Source organism: Vulpes vulpes, chromosome 9, assembly GCF_048418805.1.
Source record: "Vulpes vulpes isolate BD-2025 chromosome 9, VulVul3, whole genome shotgun sequence".
NCBI lineage: Eukaryota > Metazoa > Chordata > Mammalia > Carnivora > Canidae > Vulpes > Vulpes vulpes.
Window position 1 is genome coordinate 80,417,927 of NC_132788.1, and position 27,952 is coordinate 80,445,878.

A 27,952-nucleotide genomic window follows, 5' to 3' on the forward strand; every position below is an offset into this window, starting at 1 on the left:
AGAAGGTTATGATGCAACCCTCCTATAAAAGTTTAAGACCTATGTTTCTGTTATCAGCAGTGTCAGAAAACTAGTTTATACTATATGTCTTTTTTTGTGAGTAAAATGCAGTAAAACAGTCACATAGCCACTCACAGACTGCTGAAATGGCAAAACAGGAACTATTGCATAAAACACTGTTGGTACTGACATCATGTGAGAGACTGCACTGCTTTTTGTCCTGAGTTGTGTGAAGGTCCAAAACCATATGAAAAGCAGTTTAAAGGCATCATCACAGAACAGTGAAAAGTGCAGGCTGTTCAAATGTTCGAGATTGTATGTTTGTGGCATTGTGCTGAGTACTGGGAAAAAACAGCATTAAAAAAACATCCTTTGCCCATAAAGAGCTTCCAATCCAGCTGCAAAGCTGAGATATTCACAGAAATACATCCCTTCATTTCAAAGCCGCCTCCCAAGTTTGTGTCAATATCAGCCTCTGGGGAAGAATAAAATAATGTACCTTTCAACTTTATAATCCACTCTCATTTCAGAAATATTAAAAGGAGAAAGAAGTGGGACACCTGGGTGGCTCAGTTGGTTAAGCATCCACCTCAGGCTCAGGTCATGATCCCAGGGTCCTGGGATTATGCCCCACGTTGGACTTCCTGCTCAACAGGGAGCCTGCTTCTCCCTCTCCCTTTGCCCATCACCACCCCCCTACCTCCACTCATGTGTGTGCATACTCATGCGGGCACAAGTGCTAATAAATACATAAAATCTTTAAAAAAAAAAGAAAGAAAAGAAAAAGTGGCATCGAGTGAAAGGTAATAAAGGGGAAAGGAAAAAATAAGTGGGAAATATCAGAAAGGGAGACAGAACATGAAGACTCTTAACTCTGGGAAACGAACTAGGGGTGGTGGAAGTGGACAAGGGTGGGTGATGGGGGTGACTGGGTGGCAGGCACTGAGGTGGGCCCTTGATGGGATGAGCACTGGGTGTTATTCTGTATGTTGGCAAATTGAACACCAATAAAAAATAAATTTATTATAAAAAAAAAAAAGAAAAAGAAAAAGTGGCATCTTGGAATCAAGGATATCCAATAACAGTTAACTCTGGGACTTCTGGGGTGTGGCTGTGCAACATCAGTGAAGCTCAGGATAAGGAAGAGAGTGCTTCTCTTGGTAGTCACCCAAAAGAACGTAGTTAATGTTACGGCCACAACAATCTCAACAAGGTATCTCCTCTGTAATAACGATTTCTAAGGAAGGAGCTAGCTGTCTTTCAACAGCATCACACCAGCAACAGCAACAGCAACATTAAGTTATTTGTTCAAATATTTAACAAGAACCTAATAAGCATCAAATACTGAAGAACATTCAAGGACCTGAGTGAGGGGCTTTATATCATTAAAGTAGTGGCTCTCGGGGATCCCTGGGTGGCTCAGCGGTTTAGCGCCTGCCTTGGCCCGGGGCGTGATCCTGGAGTCCTGGGATCAAGTCCCGCGTCAGGCTCCCTGCATGCAGCCTGCTTCTCCCTCTGCCTGTGTCTCTGCCTCTCTCTCTCTCTCTGTCTCTCATGAATAAATAAAATCTTAAAAAAAAAAAAAAAAAAAGGGGGTAGTGGCCCTCAACCAGGGGCAATTTTGCCCATAGAGGGAGGCTGGCAATGTTTAGAGACATTTTTGGTTGTCACATCTAGGGCGTGTGGTGCTACTGGCATCCAGTGCAGAGGCCAAAAATGCTGCCAAATACCCTACAATGCAAAGGACATTCCCCCATAACAAAGAATGATCTGGCCCCAAATATCATTAACACTAAGACTGATGAAAAAAAAAAAAACCCTCCATTAATTAAAGCACCCTCAAAACCCCTAGGGGGGAAAGTCTATTTTAACCCGTGCCCACTTGTGAGGAAATGGAGGCGAAGAGGTATTAAATAACTTGCCCAAGGTCAGTGGGGAAGTGATGGAACAGGGATTGTAACCCAGGAAATGTGAAGCACAGTGCAACAAGCATTAACACCCTGCAAAACTCTTGATGTGATTACAGGAACCCAGAGAGGAAGTACTTAAAAAAAACTGAGTCACCAGGATGTAACACTCTTCATTTCACCCTCTCTTCCCTCAGTCACCATCCAGAAGTATTCCCTTTTGGCCTCTCACAAAAGTCATCTCTTTCCAGTGCTCCCCTATCCCATATCTTGATCTCTGGAAAGAGGTGTGTAAGTAGGATGACTGATTTCTGATTTCTCCTTCCATTGTTCAGAGTGGTTCCCATCAGCATAAACAAAACCACCCCTTGCCCCCAAGAACCCAGAGAAACAGACAATTCTTTCTGTGAATTCTCTTCCCACAAGTGGTGGAACATTGACACACGGTGCGTTGCGCCAAAGAGGCCAGACTCAATCATAATCGTAATTCCTCAATCATATACAGGAATGAAGAGGTGGTGGGAGAAGCTGCCAGCCAGCAGGCAAAAATGAAAGGACAGGACATAGGGGGCTGGTTTTCAGACTTCCCCAGCTCCTGGAGGAATCAGTCTTTGGCTTCTCCAGGCAAAAGCAGGGTTAGCCATTAGCTGCAAAGGAGCTAGGGCAATTGATGATTCTGAAAATAAGGATGAACATCAATAGCTTTTCTTTTCTTTTTTTTTTATCAATAGCTTTTCAAGTGCAAAATCTACAAATGAATCAATCATCCAACTTCCAATTAATTTTCTTCTTCTAAAAAAAAAGAAAAAAAATGAGGGTCCCATCTTCAAATGATACAAACTAACAGCAGCAACAATAAAAAATCAATAAAGCCACTTGCTCCGTTAGGTCCCTGTGAGATATCAATTTTATTATCCCTTCAGCATGAACCATTACCCTTCTTTCTCAGAAAGGTTATCTAACAAACCGCTCTGCAAAGGCTTATTTCAATAACCAATGAAGATTATCATTTTTTTTTCCAGGAGAAAAAACAAGGGAGACTACCGCAATCACAGGGAAATTTTATTTCCTCTTTTTTTTGTAAAAGAAAAGTAGCTGAGACTACAGTCACTTAACATTCTGTTCCTTATTCAACCACAAATCCTGTTATGAGATGTGCAGTTTACAAATCATGATGGACTTTCTAGAGGGAGGTAGAAAACAGCTTTTGCCTTTGAAACCATAAAGGCTGGCCATTTGCAGAGTAGATGAAGAAAGTCAACAAGAGGTGGCAAAAATGGTACCCTAGATTCTGTGTGTATTAAAGAGGGAATACCCCAGGAACTCTGATTCTCAAATGAAGACAATCATTGTAACCAGGAAGTATCCAATGAATTCTTCCTTTAACAACAACACTTTGAAGATCAGATTGCATTTTCAAATCACAGGGCACTAAGTTTCTACAGGACAGAAGACTGCCTTTTTAAGAGCGCAGAAATTGGGGAGTAGGAAATCAGGGGGAAAAGCCAAGCCTGCCAATTAAGAAGAGACAGACTCCAAGAGAAAGGAACTGTGTTCTCCAAGCCATCAACAAACTTTTCTGTCATCTAAATGGACATTTGACACAAGAAAAGCCTTTCTGGAGGTTACTCTGGCATTATCTACTTAAATATACCTTCCATTTGTCCATTCATTTACAAAATCAGCAAATAAAAATTTCACTAGTGCTAAGAAGCTTGTAAAAGTACTTTAACTGTACCACTACTGATAAAAGCAGCAAAACTACCAAGAGCCTAAATATCCATCCACTGAGATCAAATTTATACAACCATAGTATATTCATAATACAATCTATAATGCAGTAGTTAAAAAAAAAAAAAAAGGCAGAGCTCTATGCAATGACATGGGAAGCTCTTCTTAATGGTTGAACACAAAAAGCATGCAGCAAACATAAAGCTGGACCCAAAAGGCTGCCTGGAAGAACTATGGTTGAAGCTGGGACCTAAGAGATGAAGGTTAATTTTCTTTCTCTGAGGGAAGAGATTGGTGGGGGGAGCAGAGCAGCGAGGGAAGGGAGTCTGGAGCAAGGGGGTAGTTACCATGCACAGGGACAGACATAACTCAGAGGGAAAAGCTAAGGAGCCGAGAGGCTGTGGTGGCCTCAGGCAAATAGAACCTTTTCCAGAAGCCATATTAAGTAGTTTTAGCTTGGGATCCCTGGGTGGCGTAGCGGTTTGGCGCCTGCCTTTGGCCCAGGGCGCGATCCTGGAGACCCGGGATCGAATCCCACGTCAGGCTCCCGGTGCATGGAGCCTGCTTCTCCCTCTACCTATGTCTCTGCCTCTCTCTCTTTCTCTCTCTGTATGACTCTCATAAATAAGTAATAAAAAAATTAAAAAAAAAAGACATTTAAAAAAAAAAAAAAGTAGTTTTAGCTTTACCCCAAGGGCAGTGGGAATCCATGAAGTCAGTTAAGCAAGAGTATGTCATTTAAGCAATAATAAACATTATTCGATGTGAGTCTCAGATTACCCTGACTGCTACCTCATGTCCTAAAATATGTCCTTTATTTGTCCTAAATTTATAAACAGGTTCATTACAAAATGTCAGGTGGGACTGAGCTTTATATCTATCTGCCTGTCTATCTGAAATGATGCAGATCCACAAGGCACTACAATGGCAAAAAAAAAAATATATATATATATATAATAATAATAAAATAAAAAGGGTGTCTTCTCTTCTCAGGCTGGCCAACCATGACTCTTAACTTTTAATGCAGCCAGAATACTATATATTTCTAATGAAAATGATAGAAAATAATAGTGCATGAAAGCATTAATTATGCAAAACAAAAGATTTAGAAACTGAATAGGAAGGTAGCCAGGGTGGCCCAGCGGTTTAGCACCGCCTTTGGCCCGGGGCATGATCCTGGGGTCTTGGGATCGAGTCCCATGTCGAGTCCCATGTCAAGTCCCATGTCGGGTTCCCTGCATGGAGCCTGCTTCTCCCTCTGCCTGTGTCTTTGCCCCTCTTTCTGTGTTTCTCATGAAAAAATAAAATCTTAAGAAAAAAAAAAACTGAATAGGAGATTTTTAAAACTATCTTGAAAATGGACAAAAAGACCTTTAATTTCAAATAATATAATAACAGAGACTTGCTCTTTGAGTATTTTTATTGGTAATGCCAAACCCTAAGGGGTTTTTGTTTTAAGATTTTATTTATTCATGAGAGACACAAGGAGAGAGAGAGGCAGAGACACAGGCAGAGGGAGAAGCAGGCTCCATGGAGGGAGCCTGACGTGGGACTTGATCCTGGATCTCCAGGATCATGTCCTGGGCTGAAGGCGGCGCTAAACCACCAAGCCACTCAGGCTGCCCCCCCCATTGGGTTTTAAAAGGCTTCTGAGTATCTGTTCAAAAGTATATTCTTTTTTAAAAACTGTACTTAGGCAAATATAGACACTATTTTGCATATATCTACAAAGGGGTTGGAGGACCTCCCATCGCTTAAATAAATCCAGTTTTAGAAACCACTTATTTAAAAGCCCTTGCATTAGTTAGTTCTTTGTAGGTCTACTTCCACTTGTACACTTAAGGCGACTCTTTCCTGACACAGGTGTGTCACAATTTACAGTAGTTGCCTACATCAGGATAGGAGATTGGAAACGTTAAAAGGGAGCAGGATATCATATGAACTCTTTTCCTCAAGTAAAAGTGGAGGGGTTGGGAAGGGCAATTTAAAGAGGGTGTGGGTGTACAAAGGAGACCACGTAAACCAGAAGAAATACAGCCAAGAGTACTGAAAACAAAGCAAAAAAAGGAGATGGCAGTGATGTCCTTTTCTGAAGAGAAGGCAAAAGGCTGTAAGGAAAGGGGAACACTGAATTAGTCCCTTAGTAGCCTCAGAGGCGAGGACTCTGACTTGTTTTCTGCAGGAAGAACAAGTCCACATGAACAGCCTCTCTCTGGTCTGCAGGGGCTCTTCCTTCCTGGCACTGTAGTCAAGGCCAGGCACCCTTCATGCATAGACTCCATGCATGGGTAATCACAGGTACTGCTCACAAACCCTTTATCAAAATTAAGTTAAAATTTTGAGTAATTAAGCTTCATGTTTTCCCCCCACTTTTTCAGAGGTGGGGGGAGGAGGGTAGTGCTTACAAGTAAGAAAGAATATCAACAGTAGAAACAAGAAGTTAGAACTTCCACTATACACTCCACTGACTCCAGCTCTAAGGGCTGACCTCTTCTAAACCCCTCTGTGTTTCTCTTTAATTCCTTAGTGGTTCTCTGAAGGAAAGTGCTCTTCTTTCCCATGCCCTATACGGTTCTCTATTGCCAGATTGAACAAAATCAGTACACATGCTCTTAGTAGGTCTCCACAGAAGTAGCCACCTATCCACTGTTTTTTTTTTTTTTAAGATTTTATTTATTTATTCATGAGAGATACATAGAGAGAGGCAAAGACACAGGCAGAGGGAGAAGCAGGCTCCATGCAGGGAGACCGACGTGGGACTCGATCCCGTGTCTCCAGGATCACACCCTGGGCTGCAGGCGGCGCTAAACTGCTGCGCCACCAGGGCTGCCCTCTGTCTACTGTCTTAAACGGTGATACAAAAATCCTTAAGCAATAGGGGTATGTTAGAAGCCATCCCAAATTTTAAACTATGGGATCTGAAAAAGATCAAGTGGCTGTTCTTCTACCCTGGCTCTTTTCTTCATTTCACAGTGCCCAGATACAGACATAATTATGGCCAAGGCCTTCCAGGGAAAGCTGTGGAGGGGCCGCACACAAAGGGATCTTATTACGAGATATTTTCATCAGGCAAATAGGAACTTGAGTGATGATGCCAAACCAACCACTTGCAAGACATATTCCCTACTCACTCCCTAATTACCTTTTCATAAAACTGACAGCACTGAAAGTTTCCTGGGGATTTGGGAATAAAAATAAAAACTTGTTATCGTTTAAAATGGAAGGAAAAGCTGTCTCTGAACAGGAGCTGCTAAATTTTACCAAAAATCAAACATTAAAGTCTGACCTCTGAAAGTAATCAGCATTATTTGAAAACCATTACAATATACATTAAGATCTATTTTTCCTGTGGAAGAAAGAAAGAAAAAGAAAAATTAATTAATTATGTCCAATTAGTCATAACCATTTAAAAACCCTAGATTCCTGCCAAAGGCTAAGGTAGGTAATTCCCAGTCCCTGTGGATGGCTGGGGAGCCTCTCAATCATCTCTGCACTGACAACAGGCAGTGTGAACCCACTGTGCGCAAGGCAAAGACAGAAGGCTGGGAGTGGCTCTGGGGCCAGGGAGAGCAGGCTGACCTGGCCTTCAAGAAAACTCCCACTTGCCTCTGCCAGCCAGGCTGCACGTAGGCAAGACCACAGTAACGCACTATGACCAAAGCAAAGAAAAATATCTGATGGAAAGTTTTGTTGTTGTAACCTATTTCTCTTTTGGGAAGCACTACCAAAAACACCAGCAGAACCAGAGATGCAAAAAACAAGAATGAGAGATCAGATCAATTTAGCTACTTAATACCAACCAGAAAAATGGTTTGGTGAGACAGTAAAATTAAATGAGTCTCATTTTCAAAAAAAGACTTCCTGGAGAATCTCTGGATTACAAGCATCTCTGTGCATTATTATAAAAGACTGTATTGGCTATGTTTATTTATTTGCCCAGATGAAGATACTGTCCCCAAAGGTTAGTATATATGCCACTTCCTGTTACAATTAAGAAATGTCTCTATTTTTTTGTTTCGATTAACCATTAGGATTTACTTTCAGAGTTAACCATTTCTCCACCATGCACTCCAGAAATTATATTTACTACACATTTTAAATAAATCCCTGTATGGCCTAATACATATATATACACATACACAGGCATGTGCTCTCTCTCTGACCCACCATCCCCTAAGTTCTCAGACAATAGACCCACTCTCCCCACTATAACTTCACTGCTGCTGCTACTGTTGCTTAAAACACCAACCAAGCTATTTCCTTGATTTTAAACTGCTCTTTGGAGTGTGCATTGATACTTTACTTGCTTACCAATAAATTAAAGCCTATTCCAAGTGTCCCCTCATAAAGGACTGTTCAACGAGCAGAAATCAGCCACAACCAAAAGCAGCAAATCAGGGAACCATTTGGCTTTGGGGTCAGTCAGACCAAAACTCCCAGCTTTTCCACTTATAGACTGTGTGATTTGGGGGAAGGTAACTTTCCTGAGCCTCAGTTTTCTCACCCTTAAAATGGGGATAATATTGGGGCGCCAGGGTGGCTTAGTTGGTTAAGCGTCTAACTTCAGCTCAAGTCATGATCTCAGGGTCCTGGGATGGGCCCCAGCTCGGGCTCCATGGGGAATCTGCTTCTCACTCTCCCACTACCCCTTAAAAAAAAAAGTAAGAAACACAAATAAATAAATAAATAAATAAATAAATAAATAAATAAATAAATAAATAAATGGTGATAATGTGAAGTACCTTCTTTGCAGTACTTTGTAAGGACTAAGTGGGGCAAGCCATGTAAAGCTCTTAGTACAGTGCCTGGCACACAGGAAGTGGCCAAGCAATGACAGCCACTAATACTATTAGGTACTGGCTAAAATGCTTACTTTCTCAAGTTCTAAAATACTTCTTAAAAGCATTTTCCCAGTGTTAAGTAAAATGGGTATGTATACCATATAGCTATGAGGATTTGACATGTTTTCATAATTCTTAAATGCCATTTGTTGAAATCCTACATTTACAGAGCTGTTTTTATTTCAGAATTACTAGTGAGGAAAAAGAAAGGATCTTTGAAAAATGTCTACAAACACATACACAGCAACTGATGAATACTAGTACCTACCAACTTGAGTAATCTATCTGGATGGTTTGGTTTTTTAACTATAAAAAAATTCGTTGTTTTATTTGTTACCCTGGCATAACTATCTCTTTAATGAGAAGGGACTATGATTCATGGAGAGATTGTAAACTCACACAACAGATTATTTTCAGCAACAGCCGCCAGCTTTTAGGAAAACATCTACCAAACACACAAGATCTTTTAAAGAAATAGCCATTAGAGCTGCCGGTTAACAATGAAGAGCTTCTTGGACATGAGGCAAGATAAGAAGAATAGAAAATGTAGTACATAAACTCTATGGTAAACTCTGAGCCTGCCCCTAGTACAGTGGTTCATCAGAGGAGACAGAAAAAGACCTAGAGATAGGAATAAAGGGATGGAAGAAAATAAATTTCTTTTCTTATTCAGAGGCTGAAAAAAGCACAGAGTTTATCCTGGGAAAGAAAACCCCGATGACGTAATAGAGGGATTCAGGCACACTGTCATTTATTCCTACAAAACCAGTTATTCCAAAACCAAAACCATTTCTCTCTTCACAGCACAGTTACTCAGCCAAAAAGAGGGTGACGCTAGAAGCAAAGGCGAACAAGGGTCTATCAAACTTTATATCCAACAAGGGAAAGAATGTTATTACAGTGAACACTACCCTCATTTCCCCAACAAGAGGCCAAAGAACATTATTAGCAGGTGATCTACACTGGTAGGCAGACCAATTTTGCAAATTTAGTCAAGACCTGTGTCGTGATAATTCCTTCTACCCAGTATTTACACCCCAAACCTATCAGCATGCCACATTTCAGTAAGAGGGATGGCTTGCTTTACATCATCACAAGATACTAATGGACAGTTTTTGATAAGGGCTACAAAGGGATAATGATATGGAGAACTCCTTTTAGGAAAGTGACCGCTAAGCTAAGGAAAGGTGTAGGGGCAGGAGAAGCAGTAGCCCAAGCAGAGGGAGCAGCATATGCAAGGGTTCCCAGAAGTGGGAAAGAGCCCAGAGTGTGCGAAGAACTGGAAAGAGGCAAGCACACCTGAGGTGCTGTAGGCAAAGGGGCAAATGGAAGGTGAAGAGGTTAGATGGCCTGGCAGCGGCCGGACCAAGCAGGACCTGTGGGCTACAAGAAAAGGATGTGAATTTGCACTGGGCTACGAATCCCTACGGGATCTGCCTCCCCAACTCAGCCCAAGCCCTCAGCATGTGACTTCTACCATATTTCTAATCAGCCTCCCCAGACACCCTGACCTCCTGCCTTTCTGTCAACACCCTAGGATCCTCTCCCAGCAGGGCCTGTGGAGTTGCTGTTCCTTCTGCCTGAAGCTCATCCAAATCCAGATGGCTCATGCTTTCATATCCTGTAAGCCTTGGTTCAGAAAACTCACCCTATTTTAAACTTCTCCAGAGCACTCATTACCACCTAACATATATGTATTCTTTTTTTGTTTGTTTGTTATTGCTTTTTAATTGTTGCCTGTCTCCTCCCCTAGAATAGAAGCTCTATGAGGGCAGTTCTGGAACACTGGCTATTTTCCTGAAAATTAGAACAGTATCTAGCACAAAGTAGATGCTCAAGGCAGCCCTGGTGGCGTAGCGGTTTGGCACCACCTGCAGCCTAGGGTGTGATCCTGGAGACCAAGGATCGAGTCCCACATCGGGCTGCCTGCCTGGAGCCTGCTTCTCCCTCTGCCTGTGTCCTCTGCCTCTCTGTATCTATGAATAAATAAATAAAATATTAAAAAAAAAATAAAAAATAAAAAAAACCAAAGTAGATGCTCAATAAATACAGGCTGGCTGGCTGACTGAAAAACAACAACAACAAACACAAGTTTTACCAGAGAGAAACAATCCACTTTAGACTTTTTTTAAAAACCTCCCTTCCTCAATTTACTCACCCTTACCTAGACATCTGAAAGTTTCACATGAAGGAGGTAGGCTACATGCCCCACTAGCCTCCAAACTCTACATTAGCCAGGGCCAGTTCAATCTCCACACAGCCACCGTGCTGATCTCTCCACATCTACCCTCTGGGGTGACCTTCCTCCTCCTGTAATCTACCTCCTGCCCTCCAGTGCTCCCCCTCCTAGGGCTGTAGCCAGGTTCCAGGCTCCTTTGCAGAAGTGTCCCCACTCAGAAGCTGCTTCCATATGAGACTGGCTAACTCCTTCAAGGGTTAACAACAGCTCCAACTCTCCCTTTTCACCTCCTCCAGGAAGCCTTCCTTCCTTCAAACCCCTGCTTTCCCACCAACTCACTGTGTTCTCTGTGGCAAGTTACTAAGATTCTTGATTTTCTGGGGTGGCCCACTCACCATCCAAGGCCTCATAGGCCTTGCTAAGAAGTCTGGATTTCCTCTAAGTGAACTGGGAAACCTCCAAAGGATACATAACTGCCAGTTTACTTAGCTATCCACCCTCCCCTGCCCCATCTAGATGCTTTGAAAAAGTGGCAGACAAAATTCTTTCTATCCACTCTCAACTGATGACCTCCTAACTTTTCTTTCTTACTTCACAGGAAAGAACTAATTACCTTATCTTCCCCCAATTCCATGTATCTACCTACAATCAAATCTACAATCTCTCATTAAAACAGAAAAAAAGCTTCAGCCTATCAAAGCGGAATTGTCTACTTGGGCTCTGATCCCATCCCCTTTTCTCATCTAAAAGTATTATCCTTGTGATAATCCATTTTCTCCTGTGCAACTATCCCCACTCCGGGATATTTCCAGTGGCAAACAAATATGCCCTAATATTATCCAAAATAAATAAAATAAAATGGAATAGAATAAACTATTCCCCTTTTTCCATGCTCCCACCTGCCACTGCTGCATTGCTCTGTTCTCTTTCAGAGCAAAACCCTTTGGTAACCTGCCCGCATCTGTCCTCTCCACTTCCTCAGTGCTAGTCCTCCCAGCCCACTCCAACAGCCTCCTTCAAAACCCCTCCAAGGGCCCCTTCCCGTGAGGCATCTGCCTCTCCAACTCATCCTGATTAAGGTCATTAACCACCGCCACACTGCCAAAGCCAAAGATCAATTCCCTTGCCCGCCTTTACATCACTTCACACAGCATCTGACATAGGCAATCACTCCTCAATTAAAGGTGTTTCTTCTCTTAAATTCTACACCAGCACATTCACCTGGATTCCCTTCCCACCTAGCGGAGATTCCTCCCTCCTCCTGTAGATTTCTCCTCGCCCACCCATCAGCTCAATGAGAACTCTACTCTTTATGGACACTGACACTTTGGAGGAACACACCCCGTCCCACAGCTTTCCACATTCTCTGTGCACTGGTGACACAGATACACACAATGCCGCAGCCAGGCTGTCCCACTGAGCTCCAGACTCTATGTTCACTGCCGACTCCACAGATGCATGTGAATGCTAAGTCCATCAGACATACTGTGGCCCAAACCTGAGCTCCTAACCAAGTCTCCACTTTCTCGACCATTCCTCAGATTATGGTACCACTTAGCTATTCAACCCTTACCCTTCTACCTAACCCACATCCAATTTGGCACTAAATCACATCAAAATCACCTCCAAAACATACCCTTAACAGACACCCTGTCTGCACTGCCACCACCTCTCACCTAGCTGCCTGGCCCACACCCTCCCCTCAAACCACTCAGCATACAAGAGCTGATGGTTTTCACACTTCACAATCAGGGCATTCTCCTGCTGTAGGCTCCCATTACACTTAGGATAAACCCAAATCCTGACCTTTGTAAGCCTCATTTTCCTCCACTCTTCTCCATTCCCATCTTAGAGGCTTAGGTACTTGCTTTCTCCTTCCGCTTGGAACACTCTTCCCCCTCCATCCCAGAAGATCCAGTGGCCACTTTCACACCATTCATATCTCAGCTTGAATGCTAAACTCTCAGAAAAGCCTTCCTTGATCATGTTAGCTAGAACCCTCCTCCCACCCTCACATCATTAGCCTACTTTACAACGCTCTATGTCCTTGAAAAATGTTTGTGTATTTACTGTGTCTCCCTTTGGCAGAGGGCAGGGGCACTTTCTGACTTGTGTCACTCTATCTTCAACACCCATCAGAGAGCCTGGCACTTAGTGGGTAACTCCATAAATATGTGCTGACCAACTGCCTGACTTGGGGGTTAGAGCTGTGCCTTCTTACCTTGTTTGCAGTCATACCCTCAGACTCTAGACCAGCAAAAGGCACACACAGAATGCCTATCAAACATTTGTGGGATAAAAACTAAATGAACAAAGGCAAAACAGCCAGAGGATTCTCAAGACAGGAATCATGCTGGACAAAATATCCTGAGGCCTGCCAAGAGACAAGAGACAAGGTCTAGACCTTGTCAGGAAATAAAATGACCAGGCTAGCAAGTTTGAGTCCTGCCTATTGTGAAGCGCCCAAAGCAGTTACATAGGTGTCCTTGATCAAGCAGGAATTGCCCTATATCCAAATCCTGTAACTGACGATTTGAAATTGGCCAGAATGGGATTGCAGAGAATGACGGCTTTCATGTTCCATTAGTAAAATCTTAACAATGAATATTATTAACTTCTATAATAATAATGATTTTTTTCCCATTAAAACACATATATCTATACAGTTTCCAAAGAGAACAAGCAACTTAAATGAAGAACTGCTTCAAGCTGAACTGGAAATTTCCAAGAGTTAAAAAGGCAATTTTCTAAATTCCCTCACCAGGCAGAAAACCCCTTGTGACCACCACCACCACCACCAGACACACACACACACACACACACACACACTCTGTCATCCTATCTACTTCACAATTTAGTGAGGATGACTTGTTCTACTGGCTGTAATTTACCTTTCTTGCTCAGAAAAAAAGATCTGTAAAACTTTTTAAGAAGCTACCTGAAGACAAACTTCAGGCTTTCAGAAGAGGAGCAGTGCCACTCTTTGCAAGCAGGAAAGCACAGATAACTACACTGGGCTGCTCTCTGTAAGTCAAACAGAGAGGACTAAAGGAGGAAACAAGAATTGTCAATTCCCACTTCTCATTTGCACTGGAGCACAAGAAAACTCGAAACTCGGGTTTGTTTCCTACCCACTGCTCCCCTGAACATGCTGAGGTTTCCTCTCACTGCCAACATATCACTTGCTGAAGGAAAACTGGCATCTCACTTCCTGCTACTCCTCTGACAGTCCTGGACCACCACTTGATTATAGGCTTGCTCGTTACACTGCCTTCTCAGTACCCATAAAACTAACAGAATTAGCAATTAACCTTTAGTGGAACCGTTAACTCTGCTAGATGCTATACAAAGTGCCAGAACTGCATCATACCAATTAAGCCTCCCGACCACTATGAGGTACTACTACTATTCCCATTTTACAGGTCAGTCAACAGAGGCTTAGCAAAGCTATGTAGCAAGTTACTCTGCAACTACAGCTGAGGTTTGAGCCCACATTTGTTTAATGCCAGGGTTGGTAGTTGCCACTGCTGCCTCCAAAGCTGCCTTTTTCAAACTTACCACATGGAACCCCTTTTCTGCATAACTCCTAATAGCAGCACACGGAAGGAGGCATGCCAGACACTTTGAGACGCTGATCTAAAAGCACTGGTTCTCAAATGCCAAAATACCTAATAATCTCCAAGAAGTCCACAAAGAAATGAGAGAAGTAAGGACAATGCATTGTGCCTTTCTTAAGCTTTCAATTAAACAAAAACCAACACTGTCCTTTATTCCGAAATAGTGGCCGTCATACTTCACAATGGCAAGAATTATATGCATGTCTAATTACATATATTCTAAAATGCTAGCAGCCCTTGCATTGGTTCCACATTTAGGAAACTTTCAAGCCTGGGACCACTGGTTAAAAGCATTCTTCTTTTTTCCTACTGTGTTACTGGAGCTCCAGATTGTGGAAAACATCCGTATAACGTAGGAGGGAAATATTTTCTGTTTTAAGATTGTGGATATAATTGATAATAACCTATGACTTTTGCTTGCCATAAGCTTACACAGAACAAAAAAAGCATTTCATGTTAGCAAGGTCTTTATTACAAAGAGGAACAAGAACACTTAATCTAGTTTTACGTTGAGTGCCTGAAATGCAAAAACCATTCTTTTCCTTCTATCGCTCATTTATAATAATCCCTGCTGTACAAGATGAATATAAATGTAATCCTCTGCCTTTCTCTCAAAAGTACAGTAACTCCAACTGTTAAGTCTACTAACAGGCTTCTTTTTCTCCTTAGAACTTCAATCAAAAAAATACTTTAATAATCAGAGGGGTACCTTTATTAAAAATACTGCCATAAACTTTGAATATCAATGTGATTAAAAGCAATCTTGCCCTGAAATGCTATTTAAATAGTGAAATTTCACTTCTTTTTTAAAGAATTCTTTCTAATGGCACAAATCCCAGATGATTGTGTTTGCTATCTGCTGCAACCTTAGCTTTCATTTAATCTTTTTTTAAAGCCAATTACTTCTAACGCAAACCACACACACTACCCCTCCCCCTCAAAGAAACGATTTTATAAAAGAACTGCTAAACACAACGTATAGACTACTCTAAGGCACAGCAAGGAAAAGGCTCTGGTACCTCTAAAATAAATTGGGAAGGGGGCAGTAAAGTTCAGTTTTTCTAGCTGAGGATAAGGAAAACAAAGTCACAGCAACCTGCTCAAGCTCATGAAAAGCAGGTGAGCATTCTGGAATGGGCTCAGCACAGCACAGGGTCAAGCATTTGGGCCATGGAGTTGTGCAGATCTGGGTTAGTCTCTTACATGCTTTGTGATCTTACCAAGGTACCTCATTTCTCCGAGCCTCAGTTTCCTCCTCTGTAAAAGGGGGAAATGATAATACCTAGATCACATGAGTGCTATAAAGATTACATAAGGTAAAACTTGTACTGGCACAGAATAAAAGGTCTCACCAAACTTAAGCTGTCCACATATGTACAGGTACATTGTGAGGTATGGCAATGAGAAAGCAGGATATCCTTATAAGAAATGAGGCCACAGAACATGTAGGTCACACTCAATAATGATGCATAAATTCCTCATGCTTCACCCCCAAAGTTAAAGTTCACAAGAAACAGAACTGCAACTGGGGTAAAGCTTCTGAACCCCATCCTACTATAGCTAATGTACATGATTTCCATTAATGACAAAGCCTTCAGGGTTGAGGAATTCAGCATGGATTGTGCTTGGTGTTACACTCTTCAGCAAGTACAGAACCCTAAAATTGTGAGATATAAGGATGCTATACACCCTCTCCATCCATCAGAATGCAGATTTCTTTCCTGGTGGACCTGCCTTTTAATTCCCAAGATGATTCCAACGGAGCTTCAGCTTCTCTAACCCAAATGCCAAGGGCAGAAATTCTTAAGAATTTGAGTCAGGTACCCCTTTGAAAATCCTATAAAAGTTTGATTCTTTCTCCAATTGGGCTTAACAGAAGCCAAGCAGCATCCTTACAGTTTAAGGCTCTTGAAAGCTGAGACAATAACAGCTTTGTTGATGCTGTATTTGAATTGCCCTGAAACAGACCTATGTCCTAGAGAAAGAGCAGTGAATGACAGAAGTAGACAAGGATAGGATCCTTCTTACACAAAACCTGATATAGAGTCTCACAAGTTCCTTCTAACCAATGTACTTCTTCGATACTGAATAAACTTTTGGTTTAAGAAGAATGCATTTTACTAAAGATTCTCCACTTCAGAACAGAAAAGTTCAAGGAGTACCAGAAGCACACTCTGCAGAATGAGAATAATTCCCTTCATTAACCAGGGAATCTATTAGAATAAGAACTGGCAAACTCTTTCTGCCAAGAGTCAAACAGTAAATTGTGGGCCTGGCCGACTGTATGGCTTCGGTTGCACCTACTCAACTCTTCTGTTCTTGTATGGAGAAGCCGCCACAGACATTCAGTAAATGAGCAGCTGTGGCTATGTTCCAATGAAACCTTACTATGGACTCTTAACATCTGAATCTCCTATGTTTTTCAACAGGTTGTGAAACAATCATTTTCTTTTGGGTTTTTCCTTCAATGATTCACAATACATTGTGAACCATTCTTAGGCAGCAGACAGGGTTTGGCCCACACACAGGCTATAGTTTGCATTAAAGAACTAAGAAGGGTGCCTGGGAGGCTCAGTCGGTTAAGCGGTTAAGCGTCAGCCTTTGGGTCAGGTCATGATCCCAGGGTTCTGGGATCAAACCCCATATCAGACTCCTTGCTCAGTGGGGAGTCTGCTTCTCCCTCTCCCTCTCACCCTCCTCCCCATTTGTGCTCTGTCTCAAATAATAAAATCTTAAAAGGAAAAAAAAAAAAAAAAAAAAGAGGCAAGGAGCCAGAATCAAGGAAAAAGGAATCCCTGTTGTGGGAGGGTCTCTAGGCCTCTAGGGGGTCTTTCACTCCCAAGTTAGACTTTACAGGTAGAGAGTTACATACATGAACTGTCAGCAAGGGCACTGTAAACTGTCAATACAGCCCTAACTCTCACCCACAAAGTATCAAGTGTGGGTGACCTGCAACTGAATCACCTGAGTGCTCCGTAAATGAGTATTAACATAAGTCTGATGCAGTGAACTTGGATCTCACTGATTCCTGTGTCTGAAGCTCAATTTCAAACTCCAGTTGAGATGCAGGCAGAATGCAAAGACTTCCACCTGTAGAAGTTTTGTACCATGGAAGAGGTCAGGAATGGCAGCCTGGCTTGCCTCAAAAGAAGGCAGAGCTCCCATATAGGCTCTACTTTGCAGGACACAAGTTGAATCCATGTAAGCAGAAAAAAGAAAGCCAAAAGAAATGATATGCTGTCTGGGACATGCTTCACAATAACTCAGTGTGGGGAATAGGATAGAGATGAAACAAGATTGGGCCATGACTCATTAGTTGTTTAAACTGTGTGATGGATACAAGGAGGCTCATTAAAATTTTTTTCTGTACTTTTGTAGATTTCAAATTGTCCATAAGGAAAAGCTGCGAGAAAAATCAGGAGAGAACCCTAGAGAAAAATAGAAATGTCCTCCATTTCAGGAAGAGGGTTTTATGCCTATCATCCAATTACTTTAACAATACTTCACACAGTTACCTATTTGTTTTCACTTAACTGACTGAACATTTTTTCCCCCTAGGAAAGAAACACTTGGCATTGATAATGTTGACTTGGTCTTTGTTGATTGAGGATACCCACCTCCTAGTCAGTTTTTTTTTTTTTTTCTTTTAATCTAGCTGCTTGTAGATGCCAATAACCTCTTTTTCATCTTGCCCTAGGCTCAATTATGTCACCCTTATTATGACAGGGAAATCACCTGTCATCAAGTGTGGCTATCACTCTGGGTTGCCATCCTACTCCCTTGCCTAAATATCACAGATAAGAGAGGTGGTGTCCTGTCTGCACTTTCTGGAAAGTGTAAATGGAGTGCTAAACTCAGGACAAAACAACAGGAAGTGCTGAAAGACAGCCTCTGGCCTTCCCTGGGGCCATAAAGCCTACCTCCCACAGAACAGGTACCTTTGGGGTGGGGGGTTGTCACAGTGGAAAATTTATCATTTGACTCCTTCATCCTTGAATGACTCAGTTCAATCTTTCTAAATAGCCCAATTAATTCATTTTGGGCAGCAAATATTTACTGAGCACAAATGGTGCAGAAGCTGAATATGCCTCCATCAACAATGCTCCTGTCCTCTGGGAGCTGACATTCTAATGAATGAACCACCACATAATACATACTTTCCACTGGTGACAGGGTAAGTGTCTATTGGAGAGAAAAATACAGGCTACTTTGTTTTACAGCAGGTGGCTTAAAAGAAGTTAGAGATGCTTTTCCCAAGAAAATGTCATTTTTCCAACTCTACTGCTGACTCCCACAATTACACGATTTTTAAAAAAATCTGCCATGAAATTAAGACATTTAACATTTTCATTTTTTAAGGCTCCCTATATGTTGGGGCACTAATATGGAAATCTTAATCAGCTACTCATACCAACTGATTTCATCTAAAAACAATTTTGTTAAACATAGAATTTCACAAGTCACCTCGGGAAGAAAGGGTCATTTTTTCTTCTAAGTTTAATTGTTTGAAAAAAGTAAAAATGTATTATCCATTTTTTCCTACCCAGGTCAACTCTGCTATCAACTAACATTACAAATTACAGAAAACAAAAGGCAATAAAAACATGAGGATGCAAACGAAAAATAGGCCGACCTCTGAGAGATAACTGAAATTTTATCCTAACATTTGCCTACCTGTGCTAATTGGAAGAAAAGGGATGATATATTAGGTAAACCACAAATAATCTCACTTCCATTTAAATCAATAGTTCTAAGTTCTCCTGCAGCATTAGCCCTTAGGCAGTCTTGCCACGAGGGAACTGGCCAAACTAAGCTACAAGAGGAAAAAGAAAAGGACAGAAATCCTGGCTTAGCAGTTTTAAATTTTGGAGTTATGAAGGATCCTCGAGAATTCAAGAGAAGCTGTGGACACCTGCCCTAGAAAGTAGACATACATACTTCCGCTTAGAATTTCAGGGCAACTATAACAGCCCTGAAGCCCGTTCAAGTCCCAGACTAAAACCCCTTGACCCAGATAAATACTGAAATCAGAAATCAAGTCTAAGATTATCAGCAGTTTAAAGGGTTGAAAGAATTAGTATGCACTGAGTCATTTTCCATACATTATCTAATGTAAGGTCCACTCTGACAACCTTGAGAAGTAGGTACTATCATCTCTTTTTACTAAGAGGAAAGCTAGATTCTGACAGGTTAAATAACAAATGCCAAAGTTAAGCAATCTGCTGTCACATACAGGTTTTTAACTCCTAGGTCCACAATCACGAACTGGATAAGAACTCAAGAAGTATGGTTCACAGTCCTAAGCATTTTCCAAGATGGGAAGTTTCTGATTTTTAGTGCTTCAACCATATGATCAACTTATCTACATTTCTTCTCCATTTAATCTCCCTGCCAAGCAGAATTAGTACAGATTTAGCTCCATACACCTCTTCTTGTAAGGAGATAATCTCAACCAGAGACAAAAGACAACTGTCTAACAATTTTTGATAATTTTAAAATGTATTTTGGAGTGCCTGGGTGGCTCAGTCAGTTAAGTAATCTGCCTTTGGCTCAGGTCATGATCCCAGAATCCTAGGATGGAGCCCTGCATTGGGCTCTCTGCTCAGGGGGAGAAGCCCACTTCTTCTCCCTTCTCCTTTCTCTCTCTCTCTCTCTCTCTCTCTCTCTTTCTCTCTCTCTCTCAAATAAAATATTTAAAAATTAAAAGGTAAAAATAAAATGTATTTTCATTTCTTAAAAAGTCTAACATGAGCTGCTTGTTAGACAAAGCCCACTGCGTGGGTGCTGAACATTCTCATGCCTGAATTTTAAAACTGGTTCAGAAAATCATAAAGTCACAAATGAATTAAAAACTGACTGAATTAAAAACTTCAGTCTCAAAACACCAAGGTAGAATTTCGGCCATCCTGTCCCATTCAGCATCCTCTGAATAGTTAGAAGAGCTTTTAAAACACAGCACCTTTAATAATCACTCATCATTTGATAGGTCAGATGCACACACAACCAACTCTATGACCCCATTTTTCCTCAAGAAGATAGTCAAGAGGTCTTAGATCCTCATGGTAAAACCTGCTGAAAATAACATATATGGCCAAAACTGGGTTCAGGCCACTAAATTTGGTTGGGTCTCACGCCAGACCAAGTTGCCCAGTGAAACACGAACGTACTTACTCATCCTCTATTGGGGAATTACCAATAATTAGCACGCTGTTTTCACACAGATTTAGAAACCCTTTATGGGAAATGTCTCCACACCCAAAAGAATAAAAACTAAGAACAGGAGTGGGTCAGGTCCTCTAATGCTCTACTCCAACTGCTTCCTAGGAGAGTTGCCACCTAGTGATTTTAATTTTTTAAGCCCAGGCGGACTGCCAACTCAACACTAAAACCGGACTAACAACTGATTTTTCCTATTGCAACATCGCCAGCAAGTCCTTTGCTTTCCCTCTCTTTCCTTCGCAAACACCTATTCTCATTTTCAAAATCAACTAATTTGCTCTATAATCTGTTCCAATTGGAAGCTCTCACAGAGCTGCCACTGGTATTACTCTTCCTCCCAGTGCCAAGAGGCCAACAAGAGGCCAGTTCAAAACACCAAAACAGCAAACGTGAAAAAAAAGAGAAGCCCTAAAAACAAGAAGTAAATATGGAGACAGTAACAAAGGCCCAACTCTGGACTTTAAAACATTCAGCTCGCCAAAAATTCTACCTATGCTTGGGTGCTGGACAGTAACTGCCAAAGTAGATGGCTACACATGAGGAATGAAATTGCATCGGGGAATAGAAACTCAGTATTTTGGATACCAAATCTCATGTAAGGCCTTGTCCTGAATGCCACTGAAAGAGCAACTTAAACTGAACCTAAAATCGATTGGCCTCCAGAAATCCTTTGTGACCACAGTGTGCCCAGGCCTGGCACAGGCATTAGACAGCAAAGTTGACTATTCAGGGAAAAATAAAATCGGGAAGGGGGGGGGGGGGCGGTGGGAGGAAGTCGGACGGCTCCTAGATACCTGACCTCTCATTTGGAGACACACCTTCAGCTACAAATATTTTCCTAAGCATCCTTCCCTAAGTATCAAACAGTTTTATTAAAAACTGACCAATAATTAAGACACAGGGTTTCACTAACTATGGACACCAAAGGCTCGTTTCACCATATAGAATTCTGGGCTTTTTCCTGCCCTCATCTTGGCTGCTCACACATACATAAAGTCTGACCAATTCCTCAGTTGTGATGATCCTTCTGTGGCATCCTAAACTTTGTAGCTTAAATCCCATAGAAATAAGGCTGCACAGATAACGTGTTATCTTTTCTAAGGTTTGCAACCTAATTCTGATTGCCAGCAGACAACAACTGGTGGCAAGATTTCCTTTCCAGAGACCCCGAAAGCATTCGTGGACACGCTTTCCAAAGCTTGAGAATTACTTTCTCCACTTGTGTTTCTCAGGAAGAGGGTCAGACCAGAAGGGATTTGGGTTAAACTCACCGCCCGTCCCCAAAGCTTATCATTGGGCAATGCGGCTCAGGCTGCACCGCGCCAGGCCTCGACAGAAGGGTTCCGGGACGCTCCCCATTACAGGAAGCCCTGGAAACCAGATTTTCCAAACGTTCCGCTCTCCCCCTTCTTCCTCCTCGGACAGCAGCATCCTCGCGAGGGTGCGGAACGGGTAAGGGGGGACAAAGATGCCCCACCCCGGTGAGGCCGGCAAGTAAAGTTCCTCAAGGTTTGCGGGACCTCCAACGGGGCTGGACTCACCTTCGCGACAGAGCCCCATGACTTCGCGGTTTTTCCCAAACTCCTTGAAACTTTCGTCCAATTCCGTCCCTAGGAGACACACACACAGGGGAGGGAGAGGCAGGTCAGTGCCGCGAGAGTGACGCACGCTCAGCGGCACCCAGTAGGTGCGGGCACCTCCGCGCACCCCAACCCGGCGGCAGCATCTCCGACCCGGGGGGGGGGGGGGGGGCCGGGGCGCGGGACGGGGGCGCGGGGGGCCTGGGGCAGGGGAGCGCGTGCACACTCACCGTCCTTCCCGGGAAGTTTGGAAGCCTCGACCCACAGATTCCACGACTGTCCCAGCATCGCTTCTGGGCTGGGCAGGGGCCTGCGCTCCCCGACGGTCGCCATTGCGGCGGCGGCCGAGGTGGAGGCGGCGCCGGGGCCGCCGTCCTCCGGCCGGAGGCGCCGCGGCGGCGGCGGCGGCGGCGGCGGCGGCGGCTGCCGCTGGGGCTGCGAAGGCGGCGGCTGGTGCTGCTGCTGCTGCTGCCGGGCGGCCGCCGCCGCTGCTCCGCCCGCTGCCGCCGCCGCCGCTCGGCGCGGCTCCCCCCTGACGTCATCCGCGGCCCGCTCCGACATTCTTTCCGCTCCTACAATGTAACAAAAAAGGGGGAAAAGAGTCGCGCGGGGGCCGCTTTTAAGGAGGCGCCGGGGAGTTCCGGCGGCGTGCGCGGCCCGCAGGCCGGGTGGGGCGGCTGACAGCGCCCCCCGGCCGCCGGCCCTCCCCGCCCGCCCCCTCCGGCCACCCCGCCCGGCGCGAAGTCCGCGGCCGGCTGCTTTCGCTTTCGACTCCCGCGGCCCCTCGGGGGAGGGGAGGGGACGCGCCGCCGGCCGCCCGCCCGCCCGCCCGCCCGCCACCGCGGCGCAGGGTCCCGCCCGCCTGCCGCCGAGAGCCGCGCGCAGGCCGGCGCCCCGGGCTGCCCCCGCCACGGCCGCCCGCGGCGGGAAGGCCGCAGACGCTCCCCGGCCCTCGGGCTGCGCACCCCGAGGCCGCTCGCATCCCCGGGCCGGGCCGGCGGCCCCGCTCCTTCCTTCCGTCCGCGCGTCCGTCCGAGCGGCGGCGCCCGGCCGGCTCCCTTAAGCAGAGGCGCCTCCCGCCGCCTCCTCCCCCTCGCCGGTCCCTCCCTCTCTGCTCGCTCCGGCGAAGTTTGCACGTCAAGCCCCCGGAGCCGAGCCAGGGCCAAGTCGGAAACGCAGCCACCGATGGAGCAGCCGGCCGCGGGCCCTCCCGCCCCGGGGTTCGGGTTCGGGTTCGGGTCCGGAGGCGCAGGGGGCGCAGGGGCCGGGGGCGCAGGGGGCGCAGGGGGCGCAGGGGCCGGGGCCCGGGCAGGGAGCGCTCGGCTCTCGGCTCTCGGCTCTCGGCCCCCGGCTCCGCGCTCCCCGCTCCGCGCTCCCCGCTCCCCGCTCCCCGCTCGCGGGCGGCCGCGCAGCTGTCAAGAGCATGAATGGCAAAGCCGCCGCCGAACGTAGGAAACCGCGGGCCCGCGAGGAAACGCGGCCCAGGTGCCGGCCCAGGTGTCAGCCCGAAGCCTGGTGTTCGCCCGAGGCCCGCCACTAGAGGTCACAGCGTGCGCCCTGGGAACTTGAACTTCTCGTCTAGCAAAGAGACCATGAAATCAGTGTAAGATGGAGAGAGGCGGAGGCCAATTTTGGAGACACGACCCGAAATTTCTCTAGTTGCCCTTCCACTGCTTCTAGAAGTGATTTGTTCGCCCCGGGAAACAGCAACAACAATCTTGACATTTTAAAATCGGACTCTCTTTTTTTTTTTTTTTTAAATCGGACTCCTTTTTCATTCAAGTTCTTAGTCCCTCCCTCTTTATGGTTGCCTTTGCTTGGGCAGGGCGCGAACCCAGGGCTTGGGGAATACACAGCATTCCTAGAAAATGTGTTTATAAGATAGTGTTTTGTCACATTTTGTACTAAATTAAGCACTTGTCCACAAAATTTAGCCCCCCTTCCCAATACGTACACACACACAGGATGCAAAGCTTTTGCTTAAGTAATAGGTAAAGATAGCAAAATAACAGGCTACTTAATGAACTGAAGTATGTGAAGTACTTGAAACAGAGGCAGACCACACCAACCACCTTCAAGAAGTACCGTGTTGTTTCAAACTGACATGAGAATCTGAAGCCTGACACAGAAACAAGGATTTTTTTAAGATTTTATTTATTTATTCATGACAGACACACAGAGAGGGAGACAGAGAGGCAGAGACACAGGCAGAGGGAGAAGCAGGCTCCATGAAGGGAGCCCAACATGGGACTTGATCCCAGGTCTCCAGGATCCCGCCATGGGCTGAAGGCGGCGCTAAACCACTGAGCCACCTGGGCTGCCCAGAAACAAGGATTTTAATCATGTTTCACATAGCAATAATATCAGCACTCTTGTGGCACATGTGTCATAATTGTTTGCTTACAGGTGCTTTCTCTAGGTGGAGAGGAAGAGGGTTTCATGTTTTTTATCTCGAACATCTGGCATGATAGAAGTGGCCAACTTCCCTGCTAAAGAAACAAAGTCCAACTTGCAGAAACAAAAATATTTAAGTCAAAGTAAAAATTAAGAAGGAAATGTTATTGCAACCTAAACTTAATGCAGGGCTCTCATAAGAAAGGGTTTAAGTTGAAATTTTACAAGATTTAAAAATACACACATACACACACACACATTTATTTTTAAAAAGATTTAGAAATAACTGTGTAAAATTTTTCCTGGATTGCATGCAAATATAAATTCCAAAAAGTGAAATTATGCATGTTTCCTGTCCTTAACTAAGTAGTAGTAAAAACAGGGGTGTCTGGGTGGCTCAGTTCATTGAGTGTCTGACTCTTGATTTCCGCTCATGTCGTGGTCTCAAGGGTCCTGGGATCCAGCCCCGAGTGGGACTATGTGTTAAATGTGGAGTCAACTTGAGTTTCTTCTTCTCTCTCTGCCTGCAGTCACACACTCTTCTATCAATAAAAATAAAATCTTGGGCAGTCCTGGTGGCCCAGCGGTTTAGCGCTGCCTTCAGTCCAGGGCCTGATCCTGGAGACCCGGGATCGAGTCCCACGTTGGGCTCCCTGCATGGAGCCTGCTTCTCCCTCTGCCTGTGTCTCTGCCTCTCTCTGTGTGTGTCTGTCATGAATGGATAGATAGAATCTTTAAAAACAAATAAATAAATAATAAAATATTTTTAAAGCAATAAAAACAAAGCAACCAAAAATGGTGGAGATTATTGAAAGGATAAAAAATCATTTCTAAGGCTCTGACTTCCTACATGAGTTGTCACTGAGAAAAACAAATGGGCAAAATACAGAAGTCCTTTGATATTAACAGGGCTCCTCTTTTTTTTGTTTTTAAGATTTTATTTATTTATTCATGAGAGACAGAGAGGCAGAGACACAGGCAGAGAGAGAAGCAGGCCATGCAGGAAGCCCAATGTGGGACTTGATCCTGAGACTCCAGGATCATGCCCTGAGACAAAGGCAGACGCTCAACCGTTAAGCCACCCAGGCGTCCCAAGGGTTTCTGACTCTTAATATAGGCCTCCAATATTGGAAGAGAAGTCCCCAGTACACTTTCAATTTTCCATTCATCTCAAATCACTAAAAAATTTGTAAAATTACATTAAAATGTCCAATTTCTCTGTTTTCCTAAAGTGCACAGTTTATTACTTTGAATTTTGTAATTCAATATTTAAAATAAATGAAAATTTGAATTTTAATGTCATTTGGAACTGCCATTACAAAAACAACTTAGAGCAACCCAGCTATATAGACACAAAAGGGAGCTTGCCTGTTGAGTACAGCCCTTCTGATCTGAGAACACTGTGAGAACGAAAATAAGGGGAAGAACGGCAAACACGAAGTACAGACTCACTTCCCCAAGACACTGCTTGATTTCCCTCTTTTTACATGTGAAAATCCTTCAAGATTCATTAATATAACCTCTAGCCAATGGGCTCAATATGGGACTTCATAATACTTCAACTTCTGTCTTTAGTGATGCTCAATACTTTTTTTTTTTTTTGAGTGGTTTAATAAAGAAAACACAACAGGGCATTAAGTGTAAAATACTAAGTATCCTCTCAGCATTACAATAGTTATTAAGGAAACTATTACAACAAAAAAAAAGAGAGAGAGAAACTGTTACTAATAACAACTATCAGTTATTGAGTACCTACTAGATACCAAGCATTCTCAGAGGTACCTTACTGCATTATCTCAATTAGTATTCAAGATTGTATAAGGTAGAAGTTGTATTACTTGCAACTTACAAATAAGAACAGTGAAGGAGGGCTCTGGAAGCTAGGTGCTATGAATTCTTTCTGGGTCCATATACTGGCTCTTCCACTTACAAGCTGTGTAACCAGAACAAATGACCTAACCTATCTGCACTTCAGTTTCCTAATATGTAAAATGGAAATAAAGCCAGGCTTCTTCTGAGGAAAAGATCCATAGAAAGCACTTGGTACAAAGCATAACACAAAATAAATATTATACATAAGTGTCTTATATCAAACTAAGCAATCCAGATCAATTCTTATCTGTGAAATTTATTTAAATTTAAAGTTGAAGATGTGGGAACCAAAAGAGTAACAGGCAACTCCTGGCATCTCCCCACCAATTCTATTCTGCTGCAGCCAATACGTTTTACTACACTTTCTTCACCCATAAGTTAGTTCTAAATCCTTCCAGATTCTGATATCCATGGTTGGTCTGGGTTTCCCAATAGTTCAACTGAGTCCCCAGCAAAACTCAAAACTGGTAAGCTGAGAACATACACTGTTCTGATATGCAAATTTGGGCAGTATTTTCCAAGTACTCCTCATCAACAGGGCACAGTCTATAAAAAAAAGAGTACAGCAGAAACAAGTATTTTCCCTACCAGGTCATAATAAAAAAACAAAACAAAAAAAACAACCTAAATAAACCTAAATACCCCTCCTCTATATTCCAAAAACATAAAAAGAAAATTATCAATACAACTTGCATTCATTTCATATAATTATTTTAATACAGTAGTGTCCCTTGTATGCTATCAGTATTTCTGCCAGTGTACTGATGTCTTACAGCTCTGCGGATCTTCAATATCCATCTGCACAGATAAATGATATGTTTCATAAGGTTTGAGTAATGAGGACACTTCCTGATTGCCTAACACATACCTGGCACTCTGATAGCACAAGGTAAACACAACATAGCAATTTTGCTGAAGACATGAGAGTAAGAAGTAGGGGGAAAAATTTAATTCATCAGGATGCTCTTATGCAAAAGGCTGTCACCACCAATTAGACTGTATGTGGCTTAAGAACTAGGCCGTCAGAAGTGAAAGGCTGCCAAATTCTGAGCATTTCATCCCTTCCAGGGATGCATTTAAAATATGGCCTTACTTCACCATCCAAATTTAGGGATGTTCCCAGTAGGTGCCAAGGGTAACAAGGTCTCTCTTTACAAAAAGTATTCTTTGCACAGCAGATTCACTTGTAAAATGCTTTGTTCAAAGGCCAAAGGCATCAATAAGTGAACAAAAAAAAAAAAGTTGATCTTTTCCAGTCTTTAAATTCAGTTTAACGTAAAATGGCTGAAACTGTCCAAAATTTCTAAGATGTAAGACCCTACACAACCAGACTCTGTATTTGGAAAACAAAACAAAAAGCCCACTGGTCCCACTACAACATTTTAATAAACGTGAAAACCAGTAACTACAGTATATTTATCTGTGCAAATTACAGGGTTGGTAACAGAGATTCTCCATTATCAACCCCAAAGGACTGCAGTTATTTGAGTAACAAGAAACTCAGATCCCCTGAATTAGAAATATGTTGGCTTTGGTCTATTTCTCCTAAAATTGGCTGAGCCTTTATTCATTTCCTCTCCCTCTTCTGACCACACCTCTCTCTCTCCCTCTT

General features: G+C 43.5%; 1 protein-coding gene across 2 annotated transcripts in view; it reads right to left on the minus strand.

Moving 5' to 3' along the window:
• ATXN7 (ataxin 7) overlaps positions 1-27,952 on the minus strand; it is a 136,820-nt gene that overhangs the window by 67,441 nt on the left and 41,427 nt on the right. The window contains exons 1-3 of one of the 2 annotated variants that reach the window (XM_072720521.1): positions 23,040-23,093; positions 22,305-22,646; positions 22,036-22,104 (exon numbers count right to left, since the gene is read on the minus strand). In XM_072720521.1, the coding sequence (XP_072576622.1) occupies positions 22,036-22,104; positions 22,305-22,635 (400 nt within the window). In that variant the 5' untranslated portion in view covers positions 22,636-22,646; positions 23,040-23,093. Of the gene's footprint in view, positions 1-22,035; positions 22,105-22,304; positions 22,647-23,039; positions 23,094-27,952 lie in introns of those variants that run through there. The other variant, XM_072720520.1, reaches the window with a different exon arrangement.